Below are 12,002 nucleotides of genomic sequence, written 5' to 3' on the forward strand. Positions count from 1 at the left end.
TTACCCTGGCCAAGAGCTCAAACTCTGGGGCAAAATTTTGGCAAGGTCCACACCAAGGAGCATAGAAGTCAATCACCCAATGGTTTTTCCCTTGTAAAACTTTTTCATTGAAGGCCTGAGGTGTAAGATCTATGGATGCTTGAGGCAAAAATCTGAGGCAAAAATCAAAATTATTTTTTATTATACAAAACCAAAGCAAACTTCTAAAATATAATGCTGCAAAAGTTTTTAAGTTTAAAGTGACTTTAAAGAATGACAGTGTAATAAACCACAACCTTATCTTTGGTAAGTTATAATTTTTTACTAAGTTATAATTTTTTAATTCTAGCTTTAAAATGCTAGAATTTTAAACAACTCACAGTAAATTTAATTATAGACATAAGAGGAAGGTAAATAATATTAAATCCATTTTGTACAATAATATATATTTTAGTTACTCACCCTAGACCCCAAATTCTTAGGGAATAGGCATCCCTATTCCAACCATTGTAACTACTGAAAAAAAGAAAAATATATGTCAGTTGTAAATAGAATTTTTCATTATTGGATATGTTCAGAAAACTATCTCATTGTAGAAATCCTATACAACAAAAGGCTAACATGCAAATCGACCAAATGGCAGAACAACCGGTGGTGATGATGCACACTGACCACCAGGGGGCAGACGCTCAATGCAGGAGCTGCCCTCTGGTGGTCAGTGCGCTCCCACAGGCGGAGCACCGCTCAGCCAGAAGCCGGCTCACAGCTGGCAAGCACAGCGGCAGTGGGAACCTCTCCCGCCTCCGCAGCAGCGCTAAGGATGTCCAACTGCCGGCTTAGACCTGCTCCCCATGGGAAGTGAGCCTAAACTATCAGTCAGACATCCCCGAGGGCTCCCAGATTGTGAGGAGGCACAGGCTGGGCTGGGGGACTCCCCACTTTGCCCCCAAGTGCATGAATTTCATACACCAGGCCTCTAGTTTAAAGATAAGTTTAGTCCAATGACTTTATCTAGCATCTCTCTTCTCAGATACACCTAGCAATAAACACTACTTACATGGCTTCCCAAATACATTTTTCACTAGTCTTAATGTCTTTTTGTGTTCCAGACAGACCTGAATGTGTGGCTGCTTGCTGGACATCTACAAACCCATGGCAATGACAAAAGTGAACATGTCCAAGGCTTCAGTTTCTGAACCTTTACTCCAGTTACTACTGTCTGTAAAATTCATACCCATTTGTAAGAGCCACTTCACAAATGCAGTATTTCATGATTTTTCTCATAGTTGTGATTCCTTCCTCCTTTGAAATCCATGGTTCATTTTTACTTCTTAAATAATATTTATTATATTTTGCCTTGTGTTTTCCAGTTTTCTATCTGAAAAACCATGTGGTGTTGTGAAAACATGGACAATGAGAGAGACCTGGTTTCAAGTTCCAACCTTAAACCTTAGCAGCTGTTATCTAAATTAATCTAAGGTCTTTGAATCTGTTTACTTATCTGATAAGTAATAGTATAGGAAGGGTAATAACTTTTGTTTTTTCAGGGTATATGTGAGGACTAGTGGAGATAATATGAGCAAAGATCTAGTATAGTACCTGAAAGTAACCAGGGACTTAATAAAGGTTAGTTCTTTCTCTCCTTATTTCTTCTTTACTAGATTGTCAGCTTCATGAACAGTGTAACTGTTCCGTTCTCTTTTCATTTTCTGAAGTTCTCATTAGCACACTATCTTAAGCATGGTGAGTTCCCAAAAAATACTTGTTGGGTTAACTTTTATTTAGTTAGAATAACTTTTAAGTGTTAACTGTATAAATGATTATAGTAAGTGCCTTAAAATTTTAGACAATACTTACTGATATTGATAAGCTTTATTTGATTTTGGGGGGAAAAATCTTATCTCAGGGTATCTTCGAACATTTTCTTCAGCACAAAAAGAATGATACTGTTGGCAGTCTATGCTGCCCACATTGATTAGTCCAGTTAATGTCTGGAAAAGAAAAAAAAGAGGAGACAAATATATCAAAGTGATTAGAAAAAAATAACCTCCACAACTACTTTATATATATTTGCATAGAGAAACTATCACTGTGAGACAATTATTATATTATTTGTCAGTGCTTTTCATCAAATAAAAAAGTAAGGGCTTAAATATAATAGAACATTTAGAGTAATAAACTGAAAATTTAATTTTGTAGTTAAGAACTCACTACAATTATTGCATATTAAACAACTGATTTCATTCACCTATTATATAGAGAAAATTAATTTTTTTCTAAAAACAATGTATTTTTTTAATCCTCACTCAAGAATGTTTTTCCATTGATTTTTAGACAGAGTGGAACAGAGAGGGAAAAACAGAAATATTGATGTGAGAGAAACACATCGATTGGTTTCCTCCTGTACATGCCCTGATGAGGCCTGGCCAGGAAGGAGCCTGCAACGGAAGTACATGCACTTGACTGGAATCGAACCTGCGACTCTTCAGTCTGCAGGCCAACACTTTATCCACTGAGCCAAACAGGCCAGGGTGGGAAAATGAAATTTTTTCTAAAATTCAAAGAATTAGAAACCAAGAACGAATAAAAGTCTTGGCAATGGAATTTCAGAGTTATTTTTTCAAATGGAGACATGGGCTGTGGTCAGCACATGGACTCATAGTTAAATTTAAAAATTTTAATGAAAAGAGCACAAAGTTGTATTATCTCAAATGTTAAGATACCAGAAATCACTTTAACTCAGGTTTGTTCATGTTTTATCTTAGAAATAAACAAAGTAGTTACTGTATTTTCCATTCTGGTATTTAAATCTTTTTCCCCCAATCTTTCATAATTTATATAACACTATGTCTATTTGTATTAAATTTAAAAAATCCAAATAGTTTTATAGGTCAAAGCTATTTTTAAGTCCTACAATATTGTGAAGAAACTATATTTGAGCTCTAAAAGTAAAATAAAGGAGACCTTTGGGTTGACTTTGGCAGAACTTTGGTCAAATACAATATGAAGTGTAACACACAAAAAGGTAAATTATTCTATACCATTCATATACCAGACAGAAGCTGAGTTGAAATCCAAGTGGTGTGATCAGAATTGTTAAGTTATAATCTAGAGGTGGGTTTACTCATGCTAGTTTCAAAATAATTCTGTTAAATAGACGTTCTTAGTAAATGTTTACATTAAAGATAAACGATTTTACTATACCCGGGCCATTCTTTTCCATTCTGGCATTAAAACTTGACATGGATGACACCATGGAGAATAGAAATCAACCATCCAGACTTCATCATGTTTTCTTTGTTTAACTAGTTCATTGAAAGTGGTGGGTGACAGGGAGATCACTGAAGGATTCATAAGATCCTAAAGACAATACAACTTTCATTATAACAGATATAGAAAGAGTTGTTCATATATTCTTGGCACATTGTTGGTATCAGTCATTTAGAAAAATTTGTTTTTGAATAAAAAGATACTTAAGGATATTTAAAGAGTATTTATAGTGAATTAATTTAAAAAGGAAGAAATGATCCCAAATTTTTTATGAAGTTTGGATTATTTCCTATCCGTTTTTTAAAAATTTAATTTATTGCTTAAAGTATTATAAAGAGTAGTACATATGTTCTCCTTTTTTTCCCCCCTCTGACCTTTGTCTTCTTAAATTAAGATATATTTTGTTCCTATTTCTATGTATCACTAAAATAAACAGGCAACTTTAAGATTATGAGCAGATGAGGCAAGATTTTCAAGAGCTGCCCCAGATCTATATCATAAAAGGCCTGCGGTCATGATGCCATAACGGCGAACGACCAAACAACCATTCACCAGGAGGTGCATAGAGCACCTCTTGCAGGCTGGGGCTCGCACGGGGCTGGCACAGTGGAGGCGGGGCCTGCGGTTTGCGCGGGGCAGATCTGGGGTCTCGCGGCTCGCACGGTGCAGTTCTGGGGTCCTGCCCTGCCGGCACAGCAGGTCTGGGTCTTGCACGATTTCACGTGCTGTGCCTCTAGCGCAGGGGTGGGCAAACTTTTTGACTCGAGGGCCACAACGGGTTCTTAAACTGGACCGGAGGGCCGGAACAAAAGCATGGAATGGAGTGTTTGTGTGAACTAATATACATTCAAAGTAAACATCATTACATAAAAGGGTACGGACTTTTTTTTCAATAGTTTTATTCATTTCAAACGGGCCGGATCTGGCCCGCGGGCGTAGTTTGCCCACGGCTGCTCTATTGTCTACATAAGATGTAGTTCTGTTTTGGAACCAATGATTGGTTTGAAAACGGCCCTTTAATTAACGGAAAGCCTATTAGTCTATTTTCCTGACATGCTGACTGGAGACTGCACGACCTCTCTACAGATCACTCACTCCAAATGCTATTTTAACGAAGTTTTAGTCTATCATGATTGGGTAATATTAATGAAGATGTTAGCTTTACTGGGGGAAACCTCAAAAATCAAAACAACACAAAACCAAAACTCTATTATTCCTGAGGAGGAGGGAGAGAAAAGGACAGAGAATGGTCACTACATAATTAATACGCTAAAATTTTTCATTCTTAAGAAACCCCTATTTAACTATTTTAGTCAATTAGTATTAGTGGAAAAAAAGGAGATGCTATAGATATAGGGTACTGCTGTGCTGATAATGGGAGTGGCACAGCTGCCCAGGCTTGAAAGAGGCCCTCCACTGGGGGTTGGGCTAGACTGCCCTTACTCACCCACACATTTCCTGGATGATACTGAGTTTACTCCTACCTCATCTATATGGATGGACCTAAAAGAAGCCATGGTGGTTCTGGCTGAGACAACATGGAGAGGGGGTGGGGCAAAGCTTTATGTGAAAATATAATTTCAATGTATTCAAGAAATAATTGTGCCCACTAAGTACAAGGCACTGAACTAGATAATAAACAAAACACAGACTTTAATTCTTAGAGTTTACACTAAGTACATAATAGGAGTAAAACATTAGAAAAATATAAGAAATTCATTTTCTTGCCAGAAAATAATGTGTTGGTATGAGAAGAATAAATCCTGTTATTAAACACTAGTGGCCCGGTGCACGAAATTTGTGCACAAGAAGGGGAGGGGGGAGGAGGAGGGTGTCCCTCAGCCCGGCCTGCACCCTCTCCAATTGGGGACCCCTCAGGGGATGTCTGACTGCCAGTTTAGGCCTGATCCCTGTGGGGATCCCTCTCGAAATCTGGGACCTCTGGCTCCTAACTGCTCACCCGCCTGCCTGCCTGATCATCCCTAACCACTCTGCCTGCTGGCCTGCTTGCCCCCAACTGCCCCCCCTGCTGGTCTGCTTGCCCCCAACTGCCCCCACCCCAGCCGGCCTGCTTGCCCCCAACGCCCCCCCCCCCAACTGCTGGCCTGATTGCCCCCAACTGCCCCCCACTGTCGGTCTGCTTGCCCCCAACTGCCTCCCCCTGGCTGACCTGCTTGCCCCCAAATGCCCTCCCCTGCCGGCCTGCTCGCCCCCAATTGCCCCCCTCCCCCCGCCGGCCTACTCGCCTCAACTGCCCCCCCCCCCCCCCCCCCCCCCGCCGCAGGCCTGATCACCCCAACTGCCCTCCCCTCCTGGCCTGATTGCCCCTAATTGCCTCTGCCTCGGGCCTGCCCCCATGGCTTTGTCAGGAAGGTCTCCAGTCTAATTAGCATATTACCCTTTTATTATTATAGATGATTAAATATTTATACAAAGAGTACACACACACACAGAAGGATTTACTGCCATGAACTTAAAATAACTTACATTACCTCTATAATTTATAATACTACAGAATTAACTTAAATACCTCTATGAACTCCAAGATCTGTTCAGCAGAGTGATGGCCTTCATATTCATGAACATTGGACTGGTTGAACACCACTGTAGTTGGATAAGCCTGAATGTTATACTGTTAAGAATGAGAAGACAAATTAAACATGATTTTATACATTTAACCTATTTGTTTCAAATTTATAACCAGTTTGTCTTTATTTAAGTAATAGGATTTAAAAGACCCATTGCTAAATTTCTGGTGACTGAAAAATTTTAGCCTGGACAAAATTTGCAAAAGAATTGGATTCACAGTTGTACTGATGAATACCTAACCCTTACTTACAGATACTACATAAGACATAAAACCCATAAGCATGAAATGCAGGGAAGTGAACATGGATAATTGAGCTTGGTCCCTTTTTACTTCCTTGAACTTAGTTTAAGTTGAACATTTTCTACGTTTGTTGTATTTCCTCTTTTGCGATATGTCTGTAAACTTTTTTTTCAAAATTTTTTTAAAAAATTGATTTATAGTCTTAAAATATTCTGGACTATAAGGCTTTGTTAGTTATATGTGCAGCCTGTTCCCTTAACTTTATAGTGTCTCTTTGGTAATAGTTTTTATATTTAACGTAGTCAAATTCGTTCATATTCATCGATTTTTATATTTAGTTTTTGTGTGTAGAGTGAGAAATTAGTCCTCACACAGATCAAATGTTTAATTTGATCCTATATTCACTTCCATTTATCTTTTTAAAAAAGTTTGAGTTTTTATGAATTTTGACTTAAAATACACACAAAAACAGAACAATAAAGTCTCATGTACTCTCGGGACTACAGCAATCATTTACTCATCGCTTTTAAAAAAAAATATGTTTTCATTGATTTTTTAGAGAGAGAGAAGGGAGAGGGATGGAGACAGAAGCATTGAGGAGAGAGAAGCACTGATCGCCTGCCTTCTGCATGATCCCTCCTGGGGATCAAGGCCAAAACCTAAGCATTTGCCCTGACCAGGAATCAAACTGTACTGTCTTGGTTCATGAATCAACACTCAACCACTGAGCCACTGTGGCCAGGGCCATGGCTATTCTTAATTCCTTTATACACTCGTTAGTCGGGACACTCGTAAGTCAAGGCCCCACTGTACTTCTTCCACTCTACCCTATCCCAAGGTTATTTTAAAGATAATTCCAGATAACTTATAATTTCATTCATAAATATTAAAAACATGTATTTCCCCCAAATATAACCATACTATCATTTTCATATCTAAAAATTAACAATTCCTGAAAATAATTAGATATCCTATCAGAGGTCAAATTTTCCCAATTTGCTATTTTTGCAGTTGGTTTGTTTAAACTGCATCCACAGGAAGACTATACTTACATTTGAATGGCATGTCTTCTAAGTCTTTAATCTTCTTCCCCTTTTAATAAATGTGTCCAATAAACTGTTTGTTTGTCTATAAAGTCCTCTACATGCTGGGATTTGCAAATTGCACGCCCATGTTGTCACTTAACCTGTTCTTCAATACACTAATAGAGCTGATGATTTGATTTAAAATTTTTCCAAGAATATTTTATAGGGGGCATTGCATACTTTCATCATGAGGTATATAATTTCTAGTACTTCTTAAAACTGAAGAGTGAATATTAATTAACCCCATATCGCATTCATTTTAATTTCCTTCTATTAGCTATACAATTACAAGGAAAGCCAAAGAAAAAAGCTATAGACCTCCAAAAGGAAATATTAAGTTAAAAAAATATGAAGATCTTAAATAATTGAAAAATCAAATATTTTATCAAGTCAACTAAATATTTTCCTGAGCTTAATAAGACTATATCTACACTTAACTACATATATTATCATATTTTAATCCATCATAATTTATTGAAATTATTGGTTTAAAATATTTGTTACACTCTAAATGTAGATGTATTTTTGAAAAAGTTATTTTGATATCAGATTAATTAGAAAACACTTTTAATACTTTGCCTTACCATGTTACAAAGTCCCTCATGAACTGTACAATCTAGTGTACCAAATTTAAGCTGACCATAAAGATGCTTTGATGCTTTTCGTAACTCTGGCAATAAAGCTCGACATGGTGGGCACCACTACAAAAGAAAAAATATTCATAAGCACTGAGCCAAATAAAATGTACAACAAAACCCACATAATTTTTGCGACAAGCAATATAAGTAAGACAAACCACACTTAGTTGTGAATCTTATGCTTGTATATGCTTAATCCTTAGAGGAAAGTACATCAGTTCTCTCTTAGATACAATATGTGGTTGTAGCCAAACTGTACCCATGGTTCAAGGTTATCTAGAAAATGTCTTTTTGCTGTAACAAGAGAAAATCTGACAATATTGAATTTTGACAGATAAAAACTTACAGGGGCAAAAAAATCAACAAGCCATGGTTCTTTGTCATTGGCAGGAAAATTTTGAGGTCCAAGTGTGGTAACATGAGAATGAACACTTTCTTTGGCAAAGGCAAGTATATCATAGAGAATCTTCTTTCCTTTGAAATTGAGTAAGAGAAAAGTTAAAATCCATATTCTGCCTTTATCTATAAAAACATGTATGTATGGAAAGTAATATATTAATAAATAATAATATAAGAATAAACTCTATTTTGTGTACTCACAAGTATAAACCTACTTTTGGCCACCTCTGTATTTACAGGGGCAAGAAGGAATGATTACAATGCAGGAGGAAGAAAAATTTCATATGAAGGCACAGATGAGTGAAAGAACATCATATTTTCACAGATCCATAAGTAGCTGGAGCTATAATTATTTGGAAGGGTAGAGATGAGGCTGAAAGAGCCATCAGAGGCAGATTGTGAATGTATACCGTTAATTTAACAACTATATACTGAGTTCCTACTATACACCAGACTAGGTGCTGGAGATAGAGTGGTGAGCAAAACAGATAAAGTCATTGCTCTTATGCTAAGAAATCTGAACTTTATTTTAAAAGAAATCAGTAGTCAAGGCAGAAAAGTGACATGAGAATGTTCCTAGATGTTCTAGGGCAATAAATGCAAATAAAACAAATAACCAACAATAAAAAAGAAAGGCTATGAGATGGAAAACTGTATCAGAGGATGATTCAGTACACGATGGATCAGAAATAAGGCAGTAAGCACAGAAATGAAGAGGAGTCAGAAATATTTCAGAGGTAAAAAAAGAACAGAACTCCATTATTATAACCTGGTCATTCCTGGTCACTTGAAGGAGGTAGCATTTAATGAACTGTAAGCCTAGACTTTGGAGTCAGATATATTTGGATACAAAATCTACTTGACCAGGACTGGTTTTTGTCATTGGCAAAGTTACTTAGCCTTTCTGAGCCTCAATTTTCTCCCTTGCAGGACTGTGGTGAAGATACAAAATGGAAATACCAAAGTATGCAAAACCTTTAGAAAAATGTTTGTCTTCGAAAAAGTACAGAATAAACAGTCGTTACTATTGGGATTACCTTGCCAAGCAAGCCTTTGCTCACATAGTTCCTATGGCCTAAAGGAACTCACTTCTCATTCTTCTGTATTTGCTTTGGGAAACTGAGCATGCAAATGTCACCTGAATTCAAATATCATCTCCTGACTTATACTGTGCAAAAGTCTCTTTGACTTTATTAATTTATACATAATGGCTATTACATTGGTTTTCATATTTGCTTATAGATCTCCTTCCTCTCACCTGTACTAGATATTTTAAGATTCTTGAGAGTCAAGTCCATGTCTTACAACTTTGCATTCCTAACACCTAACACAGGGCTTAACAGGCACAATGTTAATATCTGTTATTTACTGTGATAGGTAGTAGTTCACTTGACTCTTGCTACATTTCACCTTTTCAGGAGAGAGACTATGATGCATCCCAAACCCTAGGAACTGGAACTTCGCTTACATGAATGCAGAGTTACAATCCCTAACAAGCTGTAATGTAGAAGTGTGATTATAAATTCAAGGAAGATGACAAAGCAGTTAATGGAGATGCTTGGTAGTCTAGTGGAGGAAACATCTAAAAGAATGTCTGAAAATTACTCATAATGGTTGAGATGCTACATTTGGCAAACTGGAATGAACACTAGAGGTGCTACTTTGGTCAACAAGCAAGATCCTTAAATTCCTCCCTAGCCTAACATGTCACCACAGTTCTTGCTGAAACACTGATCAAGAGTCAAGAATATAAAATAACTAAATATAATTAAAAATGTTTTTCCTTACAAGAAACAAATTTATTAATAAATAAGAGCAAATTATTTATACATATGCCCATATAATAGAAGGTAAAAAGTAAAATTAAAAATTATAGTCAAACCTTGTTTTATTGTGCTTTGCTTTAATGAACATCACAGATGTTGTGTTTTAAAAATATATATATTAATTTATTGATTTCAGAGAAAAGGGAGATAGAAACATTAATGATGAGAGAGAATCATCGATTGGCTGCCTCTTGCACGCCCCACACTGGGGATTTAAGGCCGCAACCCAGGCATGTGCCCTGACCGGGAATCGAACTGTGACCTCCTGGATCAGTGGTTGAGCATAGGTCTAATTTTAATAATCATAACCATTACTTCAAAATAATGTCAAAAATTCAGGCACATCCATATTCTTATTTGTAGTTTATTTGGGATAATGCTATTTGGGATAGGTCTATGCTCAACCACTGAGCCATGCTGGCCAGGCACAGATGTTGCATTTTTTAAAACTGAAGGCAAGAAACTTCACCAGTCAATAAGATTACGATTCGTTTTATTTTGGTGATCTGGAAGCCAACCCACAATATCTCTGAAGTATGCCTGTACTATTTGAAAATGAAGATACATTTTTTCTCCTTCTTACCATGATGAATTTCATATTCTTTGGTTCCTTGTCCTTTAAATACTGCTAGACATGGTTGAAAAACATACAGATTGCTACAGATATCTGGTGCAGAGGAACAGTCAAACTTGCCAATCTAAAGCAGAAAGAGAAGGTTTAATTAGATGAAAATGAAATCTTATCCAATCAATTAAGTATTCATAAGGGTAATCACAAAATGACATTGCTCTAACAACAGTTTCTAAACAGAAGTTAATAGGCTATAAATACAAGAGATAGAAATAATTAATTTACATTTAACGCTAAAACTCAATTTTAAAAAAAAAGCTCCTAGAAAGTTAACAAACCTGAGAAGAAATTTCCAAGATAATATAAAGTTGTTTAAGAAAGCCACTCTTCTAAAAATGTAGAGAATATTTATATAATCTTGGGCTGGGGGAGAAAGAAACCTTTTCACGTGAGACCCCAGAAGCAGATAATAAAGAAAAAGATTGACATTTTCATACATTGTAGAAGAAAACTAGTTATTTAAAATATAACTTTATGTATTAATAAGAAAGCATAGTAGCAGAAAGTTGGGCAGAATACATTTTTCTTACTTGAATATGTTCATTTTTAAGTAGAGTCTTTAGTTTCTTCAACTCAGGATCATTTGAATTTCCATTTTTTCCAAAATGAAAAAATAAGAGCCATCGATGATGAGCCAAACGATCCTTAAAAGTGATTAAAAAAGTTAAAAAGAAATGTGAAAGACAGGAAATTCTGAGTTCTAATCTTTCTTTTTATTCTCTTATAGTTAATTTTAATAATCCTAACCATTACTTCAAAATAATGTCAAAAATTCAGGCACATCCATATTCTTATTCTGTAGTTTATTTGGGATAATGCTCTGTAAATCAATTATATAAAAATTACAGAAGGATAAAAGTCACTACATTATAAAATATTAAAGTAGACAACTAATTCTACTATAAGTATTTCTGAAGCTGCTTCTTAATTACTCATTGAAAAATATAAATAGTTCTGTAATCAAGAACAAAGTTTCCCATTAGATCCAAAGCGGCTTTGTGATCAAAATCTTGCTTTTATGACATTCCTGAAGCCCTTTAGGACTGGTTACGTTTTACAAAACTACAGATCCTCCCCATACCACCAGCAGCTCTGTCAATTAGAGTTTAACCTAAAATTGACTGATATATAATCCTTTGAAACTGCTACTTTCTCTCTAGTGATGAATAAACCAAATGTTGGCTAAAATATTAAGACTTAAAATGTTAGCAACATTATTTATCATTATAAAAATATTACCTCTAGTGTGTCTGCTGAAAGTAGTTCAAAATCTGGAAGATTATGCATTATTTCCAAATATATTTCTTTAGCATCCAATGAATTAAGAAACTAGAATAAGAGAAT

At 36.1% G+C, this 12,002-nt stretch overlaps 1 protein-coding gene across 5 annotated transcripts in view; it reads right to left on the reverse strand.

Annotated features, from left to right (window-relative positions):
- DNAJC10 (DnaJ heat shock protein family (Hsp40) member C10) overlaps nucleotides 1-12,002 on the reverse strand; it is a 39,406-nt gene that overhangs the window by 8,173 nt on the left and 19,231 nt on the right. For 4 of the 5 annotated variants that reach the window (XM_036319672.1, XM_036319669.1, XM_036319670.1 and 1 more), the window contains 10 exons: nucleotides 11,898-11,987; nucleotides 11,189-11,302; nucleotides 10,611-10,725; nucleotides 8,149-8,276; nucleotides 7,749-7,865; nucleotides 5,780-5,881; nucleotides 3,184-3,339; nucleotides 1,837-1,970; nucleotides 442-495; nucleotides 5-152 (listed from right to left, as the gene is read on the reverse strand). In XM_036319672.1, the coding sequence (XP_036175565.1) occupies nucleotides 5-152; nucleotides 442-495; nucleotides 1,837-1,970; nucleotides 3,184-3,339; nucleotides 5,780-5,881; nucleotides 7,749-7,865; nucleotides 8,149-8,276; nucleotides 10,611-10,725; nucleotides 11,189-11,302; nucleotides 11,898-11,987 (1,158 nt within the window). The remainder of the gene's footprint in view (nucleotides 1-4; nucleotides 153-441; nucleotides 496-1,836; nucleotides 1,971-3,183; nucleotides 3,340-5,779; nucleotides 5,882-7,748; nucleotides 7,866-8,148; nucleotides 8,277-10,610; nucleotides 10,726-11,188; nucleotides 11,303-11,897; nucleotides 11,988-12,002) is intronic. The other variant, XM_036319673.1, reaches the window with a different exon arrangement.

The sequence above is a fragment of the Myotis myotis genome, unplaced genomic scaffold (assembly GCF_014108235.1).
Source record: "Myotis myotis isolate mMyoMyo1 unplaced genomic scaffold, mMyoMyo1.p scaffold_m19_p_8, whole genome shotgun sequence".
NCBI lineage: Eukaryota > Metazoa > Chordata > Mammalia > Chiroptera > Vespertilionidae > Myotis > Myotis myotis.